Source organism: Apteryx mantelli, chromosome 8 (assembly GCF_036417845.1).
Source record: "Apteryx mantelli isolate bAptMan1 chromosome 8, bAptMan1.hap1, whole genome shotgun sequence".
NCBI classification, from domain to species: domain Eukaryota; kingdom Metazoa; phylum Chordata; class Aves; order Apterygiformes; family Apterygidae; genus Apteryx; species Apteryx mantelli.
Window position 1 is genome coordinate 39,694,287 of NC_089985.1, and position 23,507 is coordinate 39,717,793.

The 23,507-nt window shown below is 47.6% G+C and overlaps 1 protein-coding gene across 7 annotated transcripts in view; it reads left to right on the forward strand.

The window, feature by feature from the left end:
- NFIA (nuclear factor I A) overlaps nt 1-22,574 on the forward strand; it is a 256,488-nt gene extending 233,914 nt beyond the window's left edge. For 5 of the 7 annotated variants that reach the window (XM_067301330.1, XM_067301331.1, XM_067301333.1 and 2 more), the window contains one exon: nt 22,094-22,574. In XM_067301330.1, the coding sequence (XP_067157431.1) occupies nt 22,094-22,411 (318 nt within the window). In that variant the 3' untranslated portion in view covers nt 22,412-22,574. Of the gene's footprint in view, nt 1-13,608; nt 13,832-22,093 lie in introns of those variants that run through there. The other 2 variants (XM_067301335.1, XM_067301336.1) reach the window with 1 other exon arrangement.
- The last annotated feature ends 933 nt before the right edge of the window (nt 22,575-23,507 follow it).

Below are 23,507 nucleotides of genomic sequence, written 5' to 3' on the forward strand. Positions count from 1 at the left end.
CGTTTTGGTCCGTCTCCTTTACAGGGATTCTTGCATCTTCCTCTGAAGGAAGAGACTCCAGCCAGTGTCAGAGACAAAACCAGACCAAACTGACCATTTAGTCTGATGAAACCTGACAGTTCCCATGCTCACAGGTACAGAGTACCCAGAAAGGGACTCCCAAATTTGTTATAACTTGTTTTTAGGTGGAAAAGCAGCAGCTTTTGCTGTGAAGGGGGCAGTTGAGAGGCGGAGTAGTTGTTGACTTAAGTGTGGCAGGGGAGAGAGTCATCCAGTCTTTTGGACTTGAACTGAGGATGCTCAAATGGGGACCAAACCAGGTCCTGCACCTTGTGACTGTGTCCCCAGCCACACTGCTGACATGGTTAACTCGAACGGGGTGCTGATCCCCGCCGAATCGCGGCGTCCTGTGACTGACTGAAGTATTAGAAGGACTTTGCAAACGCAACATGGGCAGGACAGGTGTCCTGCTGCAGAGTTACAGATGTCTTCAGAAACACACACTCACACAGATCAAACATAGAGGTATAATGCAAGATTATAGTTATGCACCTCTTACCGCGTTTACTTGACTTAGGCGGTTTCCTGGCCACCCCGCGCCCGCCCCCGCCTCCGTTGCAGATAATGCTGTATTGGATTAGTCTGCCTCGCTGCTGCATCAGGTCCCCGATCGATTTATTGACTCTGTCAGAGTGGCTAGTACAGTAATTGTTACAAGAGCAGAATGGAAAGCAAGAATGTGTTCACATAAAATATAAAAATGACGTTTTGTTCTTTCTTTCCTCTCTTGCCCTATAGATCTTTATGTGTTTACACAGTGGAGAGCACTTTACTTAAGTTAATCAGCTCCTTCTACATTATTAATTGCGACAGTTAGGGTGCTACATGGCGGCAAACGTATTATTGAAAACATTGATCTCGTGCTCATGGTGTGGACCTGAGTACGTTTTGTATTCCTTCCCTTCTTCTGCAACTGCTTTAGGGTCCTATCAAATCACATTTCCTTGACTGACAATACACCATCAATACCATTGATTTTGGAGAGGGGCAGAGAGACGCACATGGGAAAGGAGGGAGTGAGCAGGTCTTCAGCATATTCTCTAGGCTTGGAAAGGGTCATCAGAAGTGTGTAATCACAACAATTATATGCATAGCCTGATTTCGATATTTTGTAAAGCGTAAGAATTTAAGATCTGAAGTTTCATAACCTTGGAGATTTGCAGAGAAGGCATGATAAGACCTTTTAAAATGCATGTAGAATGTGTACCCTTAAAAAAAAGTCATACTGACTTTTTACAAGGGTTTTGGAACTGCCTTTGAAAGACATTTCATGAAAGTTCAGCTTTTGCAGCTGATACCTATATGAGCTCTATAAATTCCACACAGCCTGACAAAATCCAGTAGGTGTCACATGTGACCTGGATGGAAAAGGTCAGCAGTTGAATTTATGGCTTTTGCATTTACTGGAACATTAAGATTTTTGCCAACTACCATATATACTTTTTAACAATTCTGCAATCAAAGGATTAGGACCACAATGTACCATGAAGGTCAAAAATTAAAGGCCACAATCCCTACATGCTTCCCAATAGATAGGCATTAAGCTGCCTCTGTTCTAAGAGTCATCTTTGCTTAATGGCCTTAACACAGAGGTCAAGGAATAAATAAGCTGCAGAGGTGAACACCTTACAAAATAGGCTCTCTCGCTCTGAAATTAATACTAAACTGCATAGGGATGGACCAAAAGATGAGAGGCCATTTCGTAGCGTAGAAGGACTCTTCAGTGTGCAATAGATTTCACGTTCCCAAGACAGTGAGCGTCACCTCTCCTAGTGCTGGATTATCCTAGAAAAATGGAAATTACCTACAGGAGAAAGATCTGTGCTTCAAAAGAAGTAATACAGCAAAATGACTGCAATTTTGTTAAATCAAGGCCTGTTTATATTTTAAATTTAACAAAGATGTCTGCTCTTAGTTAGGATTACTAACGCCATGCCAAGATTTAGCTTGCAAACTTTACCTGGTTTTAGCATGATTAGCTCAAAACAGCAAAGGTTGTCTTCTTGTCTTGTTTTAAGCAGTTGTTTTTATAGCAAAAAAACTTTAACTCCCATCTCCCCCCCCCCCAAATTCAATTTGAACAGAGGTATAGCTGGAAATGTTTAATCCAAAAAAAAAACAACTTGTTTTTTATTCTAATATTAAGAAATCAAGAGGCTAAACTTGAACGTGTTTTGTAGGCTCAAATGTGTAGCCTTTGGTTACTTTGGTTATTAATACTCAATTTTGAAAACAGTACTGACACTATAATCATAATCTTTTCAGGCACATTCACTTGCATGAACAAACTCTTACATCTTCTATACAAATACTGGTTATTACACACTAAGAGATGTAGCTAAATGCTTTTCAGAAGCCAATGAAATGTGATCTTAATTATGAGATACGAGTAATGAAAATCATTACCAATAAAATGCAGCCACCTCTGGGGCTGAACACAGTAATTCCTGCATTGCTTGAAGCAGCTTTATACAACTTTGTATAGCTTTTTGTGTTTTTGCTATAACTACAGTTTTGCAAACATGACAATAGAAAACGTATCTTTTTTTTACAGAAGGATAAAGTTAGATACCAAATTTGCATGTGAGGTTGAACTTTTTTCTTCCTTGCCTGTGCTAAACAATGCAACTTGAGGTTTTGCAGGAACATTTAATGTTCCTGGTTTGGCTTATTTATTTATTTATTTATGAAGCACTTTCTGTAGGCTTTTGGGTTAAAGATCGCTTTTGTAAATCCATGGCATTGGACCCGACTGTACATTCATTAAAGTCAATGAGAGCAGGAGATGGCAGATTTGTTATTGGCAGGAGTTTGTTTCAGAAATACAATAATCTTTTTGTTTAATTGGGCTCGTATTTTGCTTATAGCTTTGTAAAATATAATAAATTCAGTCTTTTTCAAATGAGCGAAGATAAGGGTTAAAATGCACGTTTTCTTCATGGGGAGGGCTTGCAGTGCAGTAATCATGCATCTCTAAAAATTTTATTTTGCAGCTGCATGCATGATCTCTCAGTGATTCCAAAGTGATTTTTCCTGATGTAGAGACAGGTTTAGTTTTTGTTTTTTTCCAATTCACCAGTCTTGTAAGCTAAATCTGTAAAGTATCCATGAGCTTACGTCCTGGCTGCTTCGTTCCCGGTAACGACGACTCCACAGGCTCCACTCTTTGTGTTTGTAACAGTAGTAACAAGGGCAGAATTCGTCCCGGTAATTGTAACTGCTTTAACAAGTCTGTTGATGTTGCATGAGTCAAAATAGAATTCAGATTCTTCCCCTGTAATGGTTGGAGGCTTTTCAGGAATATGAGGAGTAAAAGTAGTAACATTAAAAAAAAAAAAAAAAGAAGAAGGTGGTGGTGGTGGGGGGAGAGCGCTAAGTCTCCGTACAATGGAGCCGCTTACTTGCCGAGCACAAAGGGCCACTTCTATACACTCTATTTTCAGAGAAAAGCCTCACATTCAGTGACTCATAAAAGCAAAGAGGCACCTTTTGATTTTAAGTTCAAGGTTTACGTTAGCAATTTTGTCTGTTTTCTCTGTTACCATTAATTAAATTGAGATCGTTTAATGAGTATTACGGAATTTGATCATTAGTCGGAGCTCGTCCTGCCTGCCCGTATACGGCACAGATCGGATGAAGCAGAAATAACGAAATCGTTTGATTTCGTCTCCCCTAATGACTGTACGCCGCAGCGGGGCTTTCCCGGGCGGCCGGCGATAGGCGCGGGAACGGCGCCGCTCTACACCGGCACCCACCTCCCTTCAGCCCAGCCTGCCCAGCGCGCGCGGAGGCGGGCGAAGAAGGGCTGCGGGTGCTTTTCTGGTGTTTCCCGAGCCGGCTCGCTGCGCGGGCTGCCGCGGCCTGTCCCCGTCCCGGCCACCGAGGCCCCATGCCAGCCCGCTCGCTGCGGCGTAACGGGAGACGTCCCAGGCGGGCACGCGGGAGGATGGTTTTGTTCACTCAATGCCGTCTCCCTTCCCTTCTTTTTTTTTTTAAAAAAAGGGGGAGATTTGGGAAGGGGGGTTCATTCCTGAATTGCTTCTTTATTCCTCCAGCTCAGCGTCTATTTTGTTTGTAAATAAAACTTAATTTTAAGGTCAGCGTGGCAAAAACACTGGTCCCTGCCAGTGTCTGGCAGTGTTAATTTGGAGAGCAGCTGTGATCTCCTTGCCCAGCGCACCTAGGACCTGCCCAAATCCTGATCCTCCTCCCTTTCTGAGATGCCTAAAACCCAGCCTTTCTCTGCCCATTTCTGCAAGCGTGGTGGTATTGAGGCCCCTGGTGCTGGGGGGTCCCATCGCGCCCATCAGCCTCGCAGCTCCCCCGTGCCACTGCTCCGTCTGTCCATCCGTCCCGTCGCCGGTCTGTCCCTCCCCGCTTCCCTGCTCCAGCAGGGTCTCCCACCCCACTGCTCCCTCGGCTGCTTCACCCGCAAACGCCAGCCAAAAAACGGCTGAAAACCACCTTTTGTGCCCCAAACAGTCCAAAGCAGAGAGTCTCTGCAGCAGCTTTCGGGCAGAGTAGCCGGCGGCCCCCAGACACCTCCCCGGGTCCCCAGCGCAATCCCGTTTCCCATGACTGCTCCCGCGGAGGCACACAGGCACACCAGGCTGCGTGTGTGCGTGCGGCTGTGCGTGTGCTGGGGGGTGTGTGTGTGTGTGTGTGTGCATGTGTGTGTTCAGGCTGTCTAGCTGCAAACGTAACTTGGGAGGCCCCGAGCGGGGCTCGCTTTCCTTTCTCTTTTTGGATGACTTTCTCCGGATTGTCTCGAGCAATAAAAGTAAAGAAATTTGCCGCAAATGGCGGCTCTGAGGAGATTGTTTTCGCAGCCCTCGTGGCAGGCAAAACTCCCGAGGCTTCGTGCGAGCTTTGCTGGCCCGAGGGCCGCGGGAGCTGGCTGAGAGTGAATAAAACTGTAAGTACAGCGGAGGGGACTTGCGAGCAGGGAGCTCTGCAAAAGCAACAAAACCAGGGAGCACAATGAAGAATAGAGCGGGTTACGCCGCGGTGAAAGTATGTACTGGTTGTTATAACACCGTGCCTCCGGAATAAATTATGCCCCTTTAAAAAGTAATACTTTAACTGTAGAGCTATATAGAGACAATTAAGACGATATTGTTCTCCTGCTTTCCCTCTCCCCCCCCCCCTTTCCTCCCGCGCTCTGCAGCAGCTCTGTGGAAACTTTTAATGCTGCAGCTCGGGGCTCGGGGCTCCGGCGCTGCGATGCCTGAGAAAGCACTGCAGGCTCTGGCGGCGGCGCATTCCTCCGGCGGGCCCTGGAAACAGGACCAGACCGCATGGAAATGAGCGCTCCCTCCCTCCCTGCCCGCCGCCAGCGCCGCCTTCCCCTTAAACCTGAACTTGAACTCGCCGGCGGCTGCCGCGGCGCAGGGCTCCGGGGGGACCGGGATGGACCCCCCCCCCCCCGGCCCCAGCAAGGCGAGGGGCGCCGGAGCGGGGAAAAAGCACGCGGGCTGCGGTTTCGGGAACCAGCCCACGAGGGTTTGCTGGCTGCTAGCTGCTCCTAGCGAAAGGCGGCTGAGTCGCCCTGGGTCCATCCCAGTGCTTTGCCGCGAATGCATTAGGGGGTCCGAACAGGGACACACGCCTTCTTCCATAGGGGGAAAGAAATAGGTGAGATTTAACGTAGGAAGTATTAAACTGCTGGGCTTTTTGGTAAATTACAGCTGTGCTTCTAGAGGAATAAAGTCTGGGGCAGGCTGAAAGGTGAGGCACGAAGAGGGCAGATTTGCAAAGCTCCGGGCCGCGTATTTCCCTGGGAGTTGCAGCAGCACACGTGAAGCGCAGGGCGCCTTTTGGAGACTTTTCTCTCTCTCTCTTTTTTTTTTTTTTTTTTTGGCTTCTTTCTTTGTTAAAAGCCGCGTTGATATTTTCTCCTCCGCTTGCAAACGCGGGCGCAGCAGCAGGCTACGGCGGAGGGCGGCGATCCGGCAGGGCCGGGCACGGCGCGGCTCCCGGGGGCGCCCGGCCGCGGGGAGGCGCCGGCAGCCTCCGGCCTCCGCGTCGCCCTCCCGGCCGTTCCCGGTGACTCCCGCGCAATTTGGGCTACGCCTGCGGCCAAAGTTTGAAAGGATGAATGGGCGAAAAAAAAATAAAAATTCTCGTTGGCAGTTGCTCAGGAAATATCCACAAAGATGTCCTTTCTGGAGCGCGCTATTATTTCAGGGGTTGCGCTAGTATCATTTTTATCCCGTGGCAGCGCATAAAGAGAGCAGGGCAGAGCCCTGAGGTCTGGCAGAGCTCAAGTCCCTTCTGTGTGTGAGGTTATATAGTTTATCAATGCAGAAACCACCACAGGCTTTGAAAAGTAAACAGCTGGCTCGGTGGTGCACGCCGCGCTTCGGAGTCATCCCAGGGCCTGGAAACGGCCGGCCCCGAATTTCTGGAGTGCTGCAAATATGCACGCATACAAAATAATTTTTTTTTTCTGTTAAACATGCAAAAAGCTCGTTGCAGCCATTTGTTTTCCGAGCTTCTTCATTTGCCCCGATTTTTGTTTCGTTTTGCTCTCGCAAATGTCTTAACTTGGCCGCCGGGTCGACAAAACACAAAAAAAGTTTGTACTGCGGGCAGCAAACCTTACGGCAGCGACAAGCGTCGGCGAATGCCCGCGTCCCCCTCAAGGGCTGCGTCCCGCCGCCCGCCTAATCCGCTCGCTGCACCTCAGATCTCAAGTAACTTCCATACTGCGGGCTCACTTTAATGGCTAGAATCTATTTTTCATGAAAAAGCAGGAAATAAGCTGTCTCTCGTACAAAGATTTACAAAATGTAATCATTGTTGAAATATTCCCTTTGAACTGCCTTGTCCGCAGGGGTGTCTGGCTCCCAATACCCCCGTTTCTTTAGAACACCCTTACAAGTTCTTCTGGTAGATCAGGTACACTGGTGGTGCTGCGCTTTGATGTCCTGAATGAATGAAAGAAAAGCATAATAAAAGAGAGCTGTTGATCAAGCATAAAATACTCTTTAAGCTGACAGAATGGCAGAGTTAACACATTCTAAGCTGCTTTTAGGTTTTCCCTTTTTTCCTCGCATTTTCCTGTGCTTTGTGTACAGTGGGGGTTTTTATTTTTTGAAAAGTCTCTGATCTATGTAGTATGCCGTCGCCTAACAAAAAGCAAAATGGGATTGTTTCTCTCTCTTTTTTTCCTCCCTCTCGCTCAGCTATCCTTTCTCTTTTTTGAACAGCAAGGGTTACGGTTTAGCATTGCTGCAGCGAGTTTGCAGTGTCCGACATAAAGTTTAGAAGTTCTTTTGCATGTTTCAAAATCAGCCTAGCAATAAATAAAACGTTTGCTTAACTATTTAGAAACCAGAGGGGCGGGGGGAGGGACTGTGACCGACAAAACTTTACCGAAGTAAAACGAAGCTCGTATGTCCAAAGGAAAAAAATTTAAACCGAAATCCTGACATAAAAATGACCTCATTGTGAGAGAACTTTCTTTTCGAGTCCGAGCAAAGGGGAAGTTTTCTTCCTGCAGCTCTAATTTAGATCTTAAGTTCCCATACATAATTTATACATCATATTCAGAGCGCCAGCCCGCTCTGCGTGCTGGCTTACATTGCAAGCTTTTGCCATTGAGAAGTCTTTACGGTATTATATGCGGACTAAATGCGAATATGTCGCGGCGCAGCCCGTCTTTAATCCACTGTTGCTCGGGCTGCGACGGCAGGGGGGCGAGCGCTCGGAGCACGGCTTTATGCTTAAGGAACATCTGGGGCCAGCTGGGACACTTTACGGGAACATTCAGTTGTCTGGAGCAACAGCAGGAGTTACTGTATGAGCGTGTTTTCATAGGTTTGGGAGGGTTTGGGGTGACTTGGTTAAAAACACTAGCAATTCCCAACTCGAGGTTTGAACCCGAGCAGAAATCCTGCCTGAAGTGAGTTTGTTGGTCCCGGGGGACGAGTGGTTTGGACTACTATACATTTTTAATAGTCAGCAGGCAGAGGTCCGTATTACAAAATTATTGCACATAATTTAATGCAGTTTGCCACAATTGGCATTCTCACAAAAGCTATTGGATGCAGAGCTACTGTACACATCGCCCAGAGACTAGTGTCCCCCCCGGGAAGGGGTTTATCTTCCTCGAGACAGTACAAATATGCTCGTGGTGGGGCGTGCGACTCTCCTGTGTTTGGATTTTGGACAAGCAGAAGATTCGCTCACTGTTTTATGTCCCTTCAGGGATGACCAACATGCTACTTCCGTCCCTTTCGGTATTGCATTTTGGAAAAATATAATTACTAAATAATTAATCCCAGCTCGAAGAAAATAACTTCCACAGGCACAAAGGTGACCTTGTCTTTAATATTCACCTTTCAGTTTACACAGTAGGATCGAATTTCATGCCTGGAGAAAGCAAAAGAGAAGTGGGACAAATTCAGACGTGGGGTGAAGCAGCCGCAGCCCCTTTATCTTCAGGAGGCCTCCGGAGGCTAAACCAGCACTAGCTTTGCTCCCGCTTTTGCAAGCCTATCAGAGGCCCACTTTTGGCCCCTTCGTTTCAAATAGGCAAGAGCCTTGCCGGGACCTTTCGCAACGCCTAGAGCGCCAGTTGGTTACGTAGCTGTTTGCGTTCTCGTTTTACCTTTGAAACCAGAAGGCCCTGTTACCCCCATTCGCCTTCCTGGGGTTAATGTTTTTGATCGCCTTCGAGTTCTTGAGATGGCTGAGATGCCGTCCCCAAATAAAACAGCCGGACCCCGTAGTGCTGATGAGCTCCCACAGGTGTCCGGCAGCCGCGGCTCCGGCTCAGTTCTGCTGCCCGAGCTTGCCGGCAAGCTCTCGAGCTGCAGGGTGTTTTTTTTTTAATTCCAGCTCTTATCACTGCTGGATTTGTTTCCCGCGGCCCGAGCAGGCGTTTGCAAGCCGCTGCTGGAAGCGCCGGTGGCTGCCTGCGCCCTGCCGGCCCCGGCTCCTCCTGCCGCCCCAGCAGCCGAACCGGGCTGAGGCTTAACGAACGCGTCCCGTACGGACCCGGGGTCGGCCCTAAGCGCGTCGTGCCGAGAAAAAAAGCCTCCTGCGCGTGGAGTTTGTCAGCGTTTCAAATGTGCGGATGTCCTTAAATAACCTGCGTAGCCTGGAGGAATAAGCCAACTGTCACACCCAGTTCTGGATTCCACATTAACAACCTCCTTCCGCAGCGTTAAACTTTGCCCTCGAGGACTTTTGTTTAACTTTTTAATTTGAAAAACAGATAGGGCTGCCGCGCAGCCCTCGCTTTTCCGTGCTCCCTGAAAGGTCCCATTGTTACCGCGGGAGAGGCGCAGGTAAATTCGGCAAGTTTTCACTTGATCGCCGGAGCCGGCTCCGTGATCGGGCTCGGGAGCCGGGGGTAAAGCCCATCGCACAGCGAGGCTGTTTTTAAGAAGATTTTAATAAACAATGGGCCTGATTCTCCCTCCCCGGCGCAGGCAGAAACTGCCGCTGGAGTCAATGAGGCACTTTCAGCTCTTCTCCTCCTGCACGTCCTGAATTGCAGAGGGTTTCCTAGCCGCTCTTCCAATACAAAGGAGCCGATTGTCAGAAATTGCTTCAGGATTTTTGTGCGTCTGTGCTATCTCCAGAATAGCATAAGAAACAAATAGACTTGCACTATCAAAGAAACATAATTGCCATTTCAGACTTCCTGTTTAGGATTCAGTCAAGTAGATATTGTTTATGGTTCATAAAACCTTACTACTGTGAGGATTCTCAGATACTGGCAGTATAGAGTTTCAACTTTCATGGTGCTGTAAATTAGGGGGGGGAAAAAAAAAAGTGTGATAATACTCCTCCGAGAACAGTAAAATAGAGCTCTGCAATGGTTAAATGGAATTTTATAAGCACATTCGGTGTGGAACTGTTTTGCATTACATGAGTTGAATACCTTAGAGATGACACACATCTGCAGGCACTTTATTAAATCCTTAGTCAGCACTTTTCAACCTGATGAGATTACTTCTTCATTTGACTGGAGAAAGGAAAGCTAAGATCTCGTGCCGGACTGCAGAATCCTTTCTGATGTTTCACCTTGAACGCCAGCGAAGGACGGCAGGATGCTCCGCAGGACGGTACGGACCGCTCGCAGCACCGGCGGGCGGGCAGCAGTCCTTTTCCTCCGCAGCACCTTTAGCTCCAGCGGATTCGTTTAGCTCTAAACTCACTAGCCGAATCGTACCGCATAAGTAAATATAGAGGAAATCTAATACCGGCTCTCCTGTAAAAACGCAAGGAGATAATATCGTCCCGACTGCATTGTGATCGCGCGCATGATTTAAATGGAGATTTAAATTAAGAAACGGAATACGCTGCTGTCCGCCTGGGTGCAGTCGGGTAGGTTACAGGACGCGAAGGGCCAAGACGCGTAAGCTGGCTCGAAACGACAGCCCCACACAGCTAGCATCGTGTAGAGTGTGGTCTGGAAACACTTCAGAACTCCAAAAGTATGGATCTGGGCTGCTTTTTTTGCCCCGAGCCACCTAACCATGCAAAAAACTCGACAAAGTCACAACTGTGAGACACACAAATGCTTCGGAGGCGCTTTTGCTTCCTCCGCCGAGGTCTCCTGCCCCGTTGCGGGGACGCTCCCAGGTGCTGCCGCGGGACAACGGGACTCTTCAGCCCTGATCCGGCGGGACTTAGGCACGGATAGGAGGCTTGGGGGGCCCATGAGATCTTAATACTAAAATGATTAGCGGAAAAGGAGGACCGCTGCGTGCGTGCGGTTCAGCCGCGAGACGCGCTGAGTTAAAGCGGCATCCCGAGCGCGGTGCCGGTGGGGTCTGACGGGTAAACGCGCGCTCCGTGTGGCCGTCGCGCTGCCTCGGCCCGTGGAGCATCGCACGGAAGCGGAGCAGGCGCGAGCGGCCAAAGCGCCGCGCGGCTGTTTGCAGGGCGCTCGGGCTGCGGAGCCTCGAAAAGCAGCTCTTCAGCAACGGCGGCGCGCAGCCCCGGCGCGGAAGTTTAGCAAACCTCCGCGCAGCCCGCCGTGATGGCGTAAGGGTTAATTAAGTTTTTCCTCGGTATTAAGGCTGAGCAGTGTCTGCAGGAGTCATATTGACACCCCGGTGCATGGTAACTCTACTCCTTTATTGACATGTTGCTAGTCAGGAGCACAATAGCACTCTGTGTCTGCAAATCATTGCTAAAATCATCTCGAGGAAAAAAAAAAAAAGTTTGAAAGCCCAGCGCTAGACAAAGGCCCCAGAGCTGCACTGCGCCGCGAAAAACTCCCGAGTCAGCAACTTCTATTGATTAAAAACTAACCTTTAAAGTAACTCTCAGAGTGTGTGGTTAGCATTTAAATTTAAACATGTCATGAGTTGATTTGTGTTACTGAATACCAACTCAGAAGGAGTTACATTCACATCAGATTTTTTTTTTTTTCCTCTCTCTTTCCTAATTCCCTTAAGCAGCTAAAGTATTTCATGAAATGTCAATAGGGCAGCGGAGGGGGGGGGGGAGAAAAAAAAAAAAGGGTGTTTTGGAGGGAGGGGACCCACGCCGCCGCTTTTCCCATGCAAATAGCCCCCCTCTCCCCCCCCCCCCCAAAAAAAGAAGCCAAGCGCGGGGAGCGCGGCGCAATAATTAGCCCTTTGTCTAACTTTCCCGAGCGCCGGGGAGAGACAGATTAATTAAATATACAACAGTGTTGGTTTTTGGAGTGGGGGTCCCCCTCCCCGGGCAGGCCATAAATTAGGCCGGGTAAATACTCGAGTGTGTTCGCAGCGCGGCGGCTGCTACGTCAGAGCGGCTGCGGGGCGGCGGGAGCCGCGCGGTCCTTGCTAATGACAGTCACGTCCGGGGCTGTCTGGTTGCTCGTAGCAACGAGACATGATGTAACACCGGGATGAACTTGAACTTGGGGGACTTGAAAAGGGAACAATAGACCAGAGCAATCAATAAAGCCCATTTCAGTGAAGGATTACGGAGCCGCGCGGGGGTAACCTTGTCTGCGAGGCGCGGGCTGAATAGCAAGGCGCGTGAAGGAGCGCGGTGCCGCGGGGGGACGGACGGACGGACGGACGGATGCATGGACGGATGGACGGACGGCAGCGTGCATCCCCTGCCGGCCGTCCCGCACCTCCCGCGTGGCCGCTCTCCGCGACGCCCAGCCGCCCTTGTCCCGGGAGCCGCGGCCGGACTCGAAATCGCGGAGTTGTGGGATTTGGGGTTTTTTTTCCTCTTTTAATCTGCTCTCGAAGGCGAAGCAGGCTTGCAAGGCCGGCGCGGCTCGCGGCCCGCAGCCATGCAGCCGGGCCAGCAGCGCTGCACGCCCATTGGACGTGTGCACTGTATATTTGAGTGACGGGGCTGAATTTTAACCCCTTTGCTCCCTGCTGTGCGCTTCCACGGTTGCCGGCCTGGCTGCCTGCAGTGCTCCCAAAAAAAAGACCGTAGCGCTCCAATTGCAGAGATCAGCGACAGTCCTGCGCAGAAACCCGGCGGCGATGGCCAGCATGGTGCACAGCGCACGGTGCACAGTGCACAGCACATGGCGCACGGTGCATGGTGCGCAGTGCACGGTGCACGGTGCATGGCAAATGGTGCACGGTGCACAGTGCACAGTGCATGGTGCATGATGCATGGTGCCTGGGGCATGGCAAATGGTGCGCAGTACACAGTGCACGGCACACAGTGCACGGCACACAGTGCAATATGGTGCATGGCACATGGTGCATGGCGCACAGCGCACGGTGCACGACACAGCACACGGCGCATGGTGCATGGCACATGACACGGTGCACGGTGCACGGCGCACAGCACATGATGCACAGCACACGATGCATGGCACACGGTGCACAGCACATGGCACACAGCGCACGGTGCACAACCCACAGTGCATGACACATGGTGCACAGCGAGCCCCGGCCTCGCCGCGGCCGGAGCGGCCCAAAGCCGCGGGGCTGCCCAGGGGAAGGGGGCTTGGCACCGCTCCACGGAGCCTGGAAGAACTCTCTCTGTTTGCAAACTTCACATATGAGAACTATTTCACTTAATTATGGCCTGCTTAAGTCTAAATATAAAATCCGTGGGCAAGAGATGGAGCTAATAGGGGATCGGCGTGCGGCGCCTTCGGGAAGAGCCGGGAAGCGGGACAAGGCCTCCTGCCCGCGAGGCCTCGGGGATGCTGGCGAACCCCAAACGGCTCCCGGCTCTCCATTTTCGGCAAACCCCAGCCATGGGGGGCGGCGTGCGCACGGTGCCTTTGGGGGGGGGGGCTCGTATGAAACCCTCGAGCCACAATCCATTAAAAAGATGGAAAACCCATAGCACGACCCGGCCCTCGTGTCCCTCTGTAGCAATGTCCGGTGCTTCTTGGTTAAAATAATAATAATAATGATGATGATGATGATGATGGTGATGGTGATGATGATGATGATGGTGATGATGATGATGGGTAGGGTGCTTTTAATTAAGGTTAGCAACGAGGGGGCTCCCGATCGGCCGCCCTCCGCGCGGAGGAGGGCGGCTGCTGCCGGCGGCGGCGGCGGCGGCGGCGCGCGCACCGAGCTCACCGGGCCTCTGCTTCCCTTGCAGTCCTGGTACCTGGGATAAAAGTCTCCGCTTCCCACCGCCCTCCGGACAGACCCCCCGACCCCTTCCCACCTCTGTGACCGGGAGCAGCAGCACCGCCGCGCGGCGACTTCACACCCGCGGAGGGGAGGCCGGCGGACACGGCAGCACACCCGGACCTGCGAATGGCAAACGTTATGGTTGAATGGCGACGGCCGTAACTTTTTCGAGATTTTTTTGTTTTGGTTTTTTTTTGGTTTTTTTTTTGGGGGGGGGGTTGCGTGGGGGGGGGAGAAACGGGGGGGGAAAGTTGTTTTGGGGGTTTTTTTTCGTTTTTTTTTTTTGTTTTTTTTAGACAACTTAGGACTGTTGTAATTTCTCCTATGGTGCTGGAAACGGTTGGGCTTCATAACTGTCGAAGTGTTTCCCTCGGTAGCGTAAGCGTTGGGTGACCCTGCGCAGACCGAGCCGCCGCTGCTGCTCACCGACCCGCTCTCGTAACACACTTTCCGTATGGAGCCTAACTGTTTTGCAGTATCGTCCTCGATTTTTCCCACGCAGGTGTGAGACTGCTTGAGAAATCATGAAACACACGCAAACTATAACTTTTGTAGTAGCTGAATTCTGCAATATATAACTTACCGGACAGACATAGAGCATGTTTTTCTGTAACATATCGGAAAAAAATTGCAGGTTTTTTTTTTTGGTTGGGGTTTTTTTTTTTTTTTTTTACAGTCGGCACTTAGATGCATAACATGAACCATAAGAGCATTGTCAACAATTTTTTTCCACGCGATTGCAGAGCGATTTAAAACATCAAACTACTACTATTCACTAAAAAAAAAAGAAAAAAAAGAAAAAAAGTTTGAAATGCTGCACTTACATTAAAAAAAAACATTTTTTCAACAATTTTCAACAATTACACAAAAATTCACGCAGAAATGGGGAAGTTGGTCTGTTTTGACAGAAACTGACAGGAATCAATCAAAACAATCGAATTTTGAATTGAGTAAAGTGCAATTTCATTGGATAGCTAAATATCTTTGTAAGATAGAGATTGTTGAAAATTCTATTTTTGTTTTCCAAGTCCTTCCACCCCAGGACTCTAAATTATTGGGGTAAAAAACAGCCTTGCGAGAAAAAGGGGAGCTATTTTTGCTTTTTATGTTTTTTATTGTTGAACTTGTATCCCTTTAAAACTGAAGGAAAATTAAAAAAAAAAAAACAAATCTAATGGTGCTTTTACCACAATATGTTAACTACATTAAATGCTAATTAATCATTTTCTGTTATCAAAGCACATAACTAAAATGAAATCATAATATCTGTTAATTTTATAAGCTAAAAGTCACTATAATGGATTATGCCAATTCTGACAAATTTTACGTGTTTCCGGCAATATAGGGTTTATCGGTTCTCAAACACCTTGGGAATAACTTAGAATGGTCCAGAAATTAAAACACCTTTGTGTCCCTGAACTGGTACATTTTCTGGACTACGAAGAAAACAATACAGAAACAAATGCTGATATTACAACTTATGCCAGTTCAAAGCAAGGGCACTTGCTGAAGAAGAAAAAAAAAAAAAAGTTTGGACCCCAAACGTCCTGTATCTTATGTACAAAAAAAAGGAAAAAAAAAGAAAAAAAAAAAGAGTGCAAGTGATTTTTTCTATCAGACAGCGGAGCACCCCTTTGCTTCACATGCAACTTTAAGAAGGTTTCCTATACTATACATATATATACGTTCTGGTTGGCAAGTCCAGCTAATCAGAGAAAGTCTCTGCATGTTCTAGTGTTAGTAACTAATTTTTATATAGTTAATGTAGGGTAAAGTAGAGTGCATTAAGACACAATATTGTAATCCCTATTCCAGGCACTTGCCTTTAAACTATGTTTGTTCGACCCTTCAGAAGGGTTTCTACTACTGTCCTATACAATCAAGTAACTGAAATTCTTGGGAAGACACTTTGCTCCTCATCTTTTCCCTGAAACGATGTTTTGTTTTGTTTTCTTAATTTGCACGAAACAAAAAAAAAAAAAAAATTCCATATCAATGTGCCTTGCCCTGGATAGCGATTATTTGTGGAATTGTTGCACATGTTCCTATATTGAAAGGGGGTTTTTCCCTAGTCAAGCATTTGGAGACACTTTTTGTAAATGTGACTTTTATGTCAGCCATTGTCAGTTCCAACATCTAGAATTAAGTAGGATGTTAGTTGTTCCGCAGATAGGAGTAGTGTTTATTGTCCTGTATGGTCAGTGGCAGTGCTATTCTGAGATCTGTAGATGCTAGATTATCAGTATTTTTGGATGTTGCTGCATTTTACATTTTATTTGGAGTCTTCCTTTTGTTTTGTTTTGTTTTTTTTTTTCCCAGATATATGAAAATATGCAATACCTGCTTATATCATGTAGAAAAGCTTAGCAATTATTAATTTTTCTTTTAATTTTTTTTTATTTGACCAAAGTTGGTGCTGCACTTGACGCAGTGTGTTTTAGGTGTTTGTCTTTGTACTTTTGTGATTTTGAATGCACATGCAGGAAGGGCTCTTCTTAGAGAAGCAGTCAAACTGTGAAGCACTAAGCTGAACCCTGCTTCAAGCAATTTTTGTTTTACAACTGTTCCTTTCACAAGCAAGCCTTAAAAAAAAAAAAAACTTCCTTTTTCTTCAGATCCCACACCCATTTTTATTAGCAGACTGCAATCAATCCACATTCAATAAAAGTATATAATGCCCATTTTTATATGCACGTTTTTAAACTTCCAAGTTCTGAAAATTGTTTACTGGTTATTCTCTATTTAAGGAAAAAATAAAATGTTTTGGATTTTCATATGTGTCTGATAAGTGGTTGAGTAGTCATTTTGCTCTATTGTATTGTGTGATTGTTAGTATATGGTATCACATCCTCTAGCCAGCATCCTTTGCCTTCCCTATAGCACTTAGCTGGGCATTACTTTATTAAGACATATGTGCACTAAAAAAAAAAATAGCAGCTTTCAGTGCTTCACAGTGAAGGGAAAAAAGCCTAGACAAACATTTTGTCAGAACCTTGCTATGAGACAAGGTATTACCAGTAAATTGGTTGTATATACAATAAAATTGCACCCTTTTTTAAACAAAACAAACTAAGCAATAGTTTGGGCAGTTAGTTGTTTTTAGTGAGCATGTTGTAGTCATGGCTGCAAAGAGAGAGAATTAAACTGCCCACTCAGAAGATATGTAATTTGTATGTTGTATAGTTTTATTGATTACACTGATTTATTCTACCCTATTTTATAATGCAGGACTTTTGTAATGTTGTTTAAATGAGGAAAAATTTCTGTCAAATTAGCTTAGTGGAATTTCTGATTGTTCGTTATAAAGGCAGCGTTCATAGAATTGCTTTTTTTTTTTTTTCCTTTGGGAACTGGATTTAAGTTAAAAACTTTCCTGTTTCCTTTTTGTATGTATTTAAATACAGTTATTTTTCTTCTCTCAATGGTATAGCATATTCCTATGCTTGAGAAGTATAGGCTACTGAAGAACCATTGTAAATGGACATTACAGGTATGCTGTATTTTTGAAGGTATTTTGTCATATTAAGTTTGATGACGCTAAAGTTAGGGAACTCTGAGCAGAATTGTGAGAAAAAAAAATGTTTTAAAGGCTTTAAAACATTAGGTAGGCGGTCGAGGGTGTTCACCGACAGGGGTTGTCAAGTATTACACACTAAATTAAATTTTCGTTCACCGCATTGTCATGCAGAAAACCCGGCAGTTCGGTCGCGTCCAGGTGTCGAGAACAAAGCGGGGCCGGAGCGGCGGCGCCGGAGCGGGAGCGGTGGGGATCCGGCCGGGACACCCGCCGGCCGCTCCCGCGGCGTCCCCGGCGCCCCAACAACTTCTTTTTTCCTTTTTTCTTCTTTTTATTTTTTCCCTTTTTTCCTTTTTTTTTTTTTTTTCCTTTTTTCTCCTCTCTCCTCCCTGTGTCCTTCTCTCCCGAAATTGTCAGACGCACAAATACGCTGACCCGGGTTCGCCCGCCCAAATTCCGAGACCTAAAAATTGCTTAGCCTGAATTGACTTTTTATCAGTTAATTCCTCTCTTTTTTTTTCCCCCCCCTCCCTCCCCTCTCTTTTTGAGCTAGGGCACTTGCTTTTATCACGCCGCCCACCCCAGCGATGCCATTATTTATTCTTCTTCCTTCGTCATAAAAACTTACGGGCTTAAAGTTAGGCAGCCGTGGTACACACACACACACACACACACACACACACACACACACACAGAGTCTCTGCTGTTCGTTCTCCCTCCCCCTTAAGGTCGAAGGGGAAAAGAAACACAAAGTTTTCTCAACTCCGCAGTATTCAGTCAGCCCACAGGAATATGCAAAATCCCTCTAACATTTTTTTTTTCTTTCTCTCTTTCTCTTGGTTCCGTATATTTGCAGCTTTGTAGTAACAGTGTTATAAAATATTTACTGTACAAAAATACAAAAAAAACCCAGATGCATAGCCTAAAACAGTTTTTTTTTCCTTGTGGTGAATTTTTTTTTAAGAATGTCAGTTAATATTGTACTTTGCATTGTGTCTCTGGAAATATCTTTTTTTTTTTTTTTTTTTTTTTTTTTGGTAGAAGGCCTCCATCGAACAAAATTAAAACCATAACCGGCATGACAATGTAAGGAGAGCTTCAATGGCACCTAAACAATAAATAAATAGCAAAATAAACCTCATGAGGTCTGTCGGAGGCAGGCCCTGTGAAGTTACCACTGCCTGCTAGGCAGGATTTTCATTAAATCAAGCTTACAATGCCAATTTTGTCTTGAAGTCAATGCATGTATTACTGTTTGACAGTAAACCCAGCTATGCCATCATCAAGTCCAAGGCTGCGCAATAGTCTAATTAGTATCGAGTACATTTTCCTTTTATTTTTTCCAATAAAAAAGCAGTGGGATGAAAATTGCTTTGATATATAGCAGGTAACATTGAAGCTATTCCATAGCACTTAACTGTAGTGAATACTGTGTCACCAATTCTGAAATCAATTTAATGTTTAATGCAAATCCATTACATGGTGCTATTACAGGCTGGCAAAATGATTTACAAAAATGTGACAACTTGGGCTCAATTCACTCTGCTTTCCAACAATGTAAATGCATAGCAGTGTTTATCTGCATGAAAACTATGCACTAATCTATCTGAAAAAAAAGAAAAGAAAAGAATATATCAACTTTGGTATCTACTTTCCGTTTACTTCAATCCTTGCCTTTTTGGTCATTGTTATAATGCCAGCTTTAGGACAGAAAGAATTATAAGAAAACCAGCATAATACCTGATATATTAAAATGTAGTGCCTGTGAAATCTGTATTATATTGCTCTTCTGAAGTAAGATTTTTCTACACCGGTAGCCTTCGCTGTCTGTCAGAACCTTCTGATATAGGTGATGTAAAATAACCGTACAATATTAATGCATGCTATTCCATAATGCTTAGTAGCTGTATGAATATTACTCAAAGTTATGTTAGTCTTTTTTTCTGACTTGGTTCTTGTCAGATAGGTTTAAAGATATTTCACTGAGAACGCAAATTCTGTCTTTTCTTGATTTGGGGTGTTTTCAGTATTTTGGAGGTATACATTTACTTAAATTCAGTATTACTTGTGTTTTGGGTTTTTTTTCTTTTTTTTCTTTTTTTTTCCTTTTCTTTTTTTTTTCTTTTTTTTTTTTTTTTCCTAGAGGGCAGGACATGGTGTTTGAGACCAGAAAGCCGTGCCTGGTAAGAGTTTCGTCCTGAAAAAGCTACCCTAAGAATTCAGAGAGCTTGCTCTGAAGAACATAAGCCTAAAGTTCAAATTTAAGGGACGGTTCTGTAAACCCATAAACGAGGTTGAGCTCACGTTGCAAGAGGTTTCTTAATGGGCAGCGGTTAACCAGGTACCCATGCTTGACCCTTCTTCACACCAGACTTCCTCATAGCAAAGAAAAACCCTTTTAAAAGAAAAAAAAAAAAAAAAAAGAAAGAAAAAAAGAAAAAAAAAAACCTCATGTGGTTGTTTAGTTTCATGCACAGTTGCAATATTTTTTCTTCAAACAAACTCTGTACAAACTTTGGGCCCGATTCATAAAAGCTCGGTTGCTATTAACACGGGATGCCGGCGGGCTTCGGCGCCCCGGCCGGAGCTGCGCTGCCGGGAGCGGAGCGGAGCGAGCACGGGCGGGAAGGGGGCGGCTGCCGGGCCGCGGCCGGCCTTTCCCGCCGGCCTGGGACGCCCTTCCTTAGGGAAGCCGGTTTCGTCCGTAGCAGGAAAAAAAAAAAAAAAAAAAGAGAGAATCCCGCCGGATTGCTACCTCCGAGCGCTAGAGAAAACCCTTCCCGCGGGAGAACGCTTGGACACGACGTGAACTTTTGTACTTTGTACGCGGCTTTTTTAAAGAGAGGACTGTTTTCCACTTAGTTACTCTTTTACGCTCCGGCGTGAACACAAGCAGTTGTGTTTTGTGAGATCTCCCCCCCTCCTTTATCTGCACCTACAAATTGCTAAGAGAAAAACAAACGAGAGCAGACGAATCCGTAGGCGGAGCGCGGCAGGGAGGCGGCGGCGCTCCTCCTCGGCCCGGCGCTCCGGGCGCCGCGGTCTCCGCTGCCGGGGAGGGACGGCGGACGAAACCGTTGTCTTGAGAAACACCGTTTCGGACCTGCGCCGGCCGGGCTCCTCCGCGCGGCCGAGCTTTTCCCGGCCCGCCGGGTCCCGCCGTGGCCATCCCAAATTGGGGGGCTCCAAAACTCCCGGCAGCCGCGGGAACCGCCGGCTGCGAAGCCGCTCGACACCCGTGTTAATACCACGTTGCGTTCGCTTCGTCTTTTTATGAGTCAGGCCCCTCGTGCCTCTAGTATACTTGTATTGACTCTCATAGTTACCATTTTAGTTTTACTGTGTTCTGTGAAAAAAAAAATTGTAATTGGTTGAGAATCACTGTGGGCATCCATTCTTATTCAACTAAGTCTCCGCAGGTTTTTTGAGCTGGTGTGGATTAGTTTAACTCTTGTATTCAACCATTAGTGCTACCACCTTCTCACGTTACAATACAATTACTGGAAGCAAGTACTGCATTTCCTATGCAACAAAAAAGGAAAATAAAAAATTGCTAATGCTAACGAGCCGCGTTGTTTCTTGCCCCGGGCCGGGCGCGGAGGGGCGGCCGGGCGCTCGCGGGGCCGGCGGGGGGGGGGGGGGGGCGGCGCAAAACGCCTTTTTTGCGCGGCGCTTGCAAGTTTTTCATCGTGCGACGCTTTTTTTTTTTTTTAATTTAAGATACTTGCACAAAGCAGCATTTGCAGAAAGTAACGGCTCGTTTTTAAGTGCTGGCGCCCGTTTTCTGCGTAAAGCCAGCGCCTCCTCGGCTTTCGGTAAAACCCCCGTGCGGTTGTTGCCGAGGCCTCGGCTCTTCCTCGCTGCCGTCTCAACCCGCCAGTTTTGCCCTGTTTCCTGGGAAAACGCCCCCGGCGCAGCACCGAGTGCTGGGCATCCGCCCCGAAGCAGCAGCCCTCTAAACCCGCGCTGCTCCCTGCTCCGCTGCCGAATCGCTTCCTTCGACGTAGCCGTGTGCGATGCCGCGGGAAGAGGGAGAGGAGGCGCGCGGGAGGGCGGCGGGCCGGGCCGGGCCGGGCCGGTGGCTCCCCTCCGCCCGACGCAGGCCGAGGCCGGAAATATTTATTGGTCCGGTACTTCGGCGACACGGTATTAATTGCCGCTGCGTGTTTTGCTAGGTAGTTAGCACAGGGGGATTAATGAAAATAGCACCGCTTCATTGCAAAATTAACTGCTCGGCCGTTCGGCGACACGAGCTGATAAATGACGGCAATAAATTGCGGCGGAGATTTATGCAACGCGACGGCCGCCGGGGCCGCGGGCGCGAAACCCCCCAAACGCCCGGGCCGGGGGCTTGGGGACGGTCAAACCCCCCAAGCGGCCCCGCACCGTCCCGCGCCGCCGTCGTCGCTCCCACCCATGCAGTTCCTGACGTGCGTAGCCGTGTGGCGGCCGGGCGGCTTGCCCCAAGTTTCCAAAATCGGAGAAATACGGAGTGCTGTGAACCAGCAAGGCCTAATTTTTTATTATCCTTATTTTTTTATTTTGGCCGGCGAGTGGCCTCTTGCTTGCCAAAGCCGGGCCACACTTGGGGTTGTCCCTGTCCCTCGCTGTCCTCCCGCAAAGCGAGTCGCTGCGGTGCCGCAGGTCCGTCCGGATCCGCTTCCGGGGGTTTCTTTGCATCTCGGCTTTGCGAACAGACGCTTCGGCCGGGCAGCAGAAGGTGGTTGTGGTGCTCGGCACAGACCGACAGATGCCACAGGCTCCCGAGACCCCCTCTGTGCTGTATACTTTTTTTTATATATATATATATGTGCACACACACACTATATATAAGATATATATATATATATGATATTATATATACATACTCACACATATATACTCTACACGTTAGATACTCCTTTTCTTTGCACCTCCTTTCCCTGTATCCCAGCTTTTTCTGCCTCATGATAGACCAAGACCTAACGACTCAGTCGCTGACGCGGAGGCACCTCGCAGGGCCGCGGCATCCGCTGCCGCGTCCGTCCAGTCCTGCCGCGGGGGGCAACCTGCGCGGGAGGTTGTGAGTTGGGAGGTCGATAAAGAGCTTTCCTGGGCTCGGGGAACGACACAGATCTACGTGCTGCACGAATGGCAAGAAGAGCGCGAGCGGGGCACGAGTGTCTCCCGCGCACGGCAATCCTGCTTGCACGGGCTGCAGTCACGCATGGACGGGGTCCGTAATCTCCCTCTTCTGACGAAGAAATATTAATCCGTGAAGAAATGAATGGCAACTCCCTGCCCGAGGCTGCAAAGAAATTGGAAAATGTTCCTATAAATGTGATTCATGCTACATAATACCTGTCCACATATTGCATTCTCCAAGCCTATTACAATGAAAGAGATACAGCCAACTATTTTGTTATATAGGGCTTAATTTTTTCCCCCCATTGTTCGTTATTACCCTGCAGAAATTTCGCAACACGGCGTCATTTTTTCCTTGCTAATTGCCTCTCTTCGCATGCAGCAGCCCTTGCGTTTTCCGGGATTTGCTGCGGGAACAAAAGCCGAGTTTCCAAGGCCCAGTGGTCGGGATGGGTGGGAATCGCCCCAAATCGTGCCCCGTGCCAGCGCGCGCGAATGAGCCGGAGCGGGGGTAAAGCCGCGCTCTTCCTCCGACACGGTGCCGCTTGCGATTGGGCGAAACGTGCACAAGTTTTTCATGAACTTCAGCTAAACATCGCATTTATTTATAAACATGACAAATCTAATAGGGCAGGATAGGTATTTGAATTATCGATTGTTAAATATTTAAGCTCGGCGCACCCATCCATCAGCATGTGGGAGAAAGCTGGGGACAGATTTACGACGTTGGAGTTTTCCTGGCTAGCTGGCACTTGGCATTTCTATTAATTATAGCCCACACGTTCGGGGGGTTTTCAGAAATTGCAGGAAGTATTTGTAAAAGATGTCCCTATTATACCATTTAAATATTGTTTGTGCAACGGGAACAGGTTTTCTATGGGGGATTAATACCCTGCTTGATTTAGGGGGAAATTAAATTAGAGGCGCGAGTCCCAGGAGACGAACGTGCCGCCTGAAAAGCTTTCCCGCCCCGGAAAGCCCAAAGTTGGGCTTTTTGGCGTAAACACTTTGCTCCCAGCATTTCCTGCGCTGCCGGTCAGAGGGAAGTGCATCCGTCAGGACGCGTTGCTCCGTGGATCGGCGCAGGGGCGGCGGCAGGATCCTGCTGGGCTTGACATCGCCCCAACGAGACAAGGCTTTGCCTTCTGCTTCTGAGAGTTTAATAAGGTGCTCGCCCAGTATTTATTAAAAATAAAAGTGCCCCTTTTCCGGTTATTCGCTCA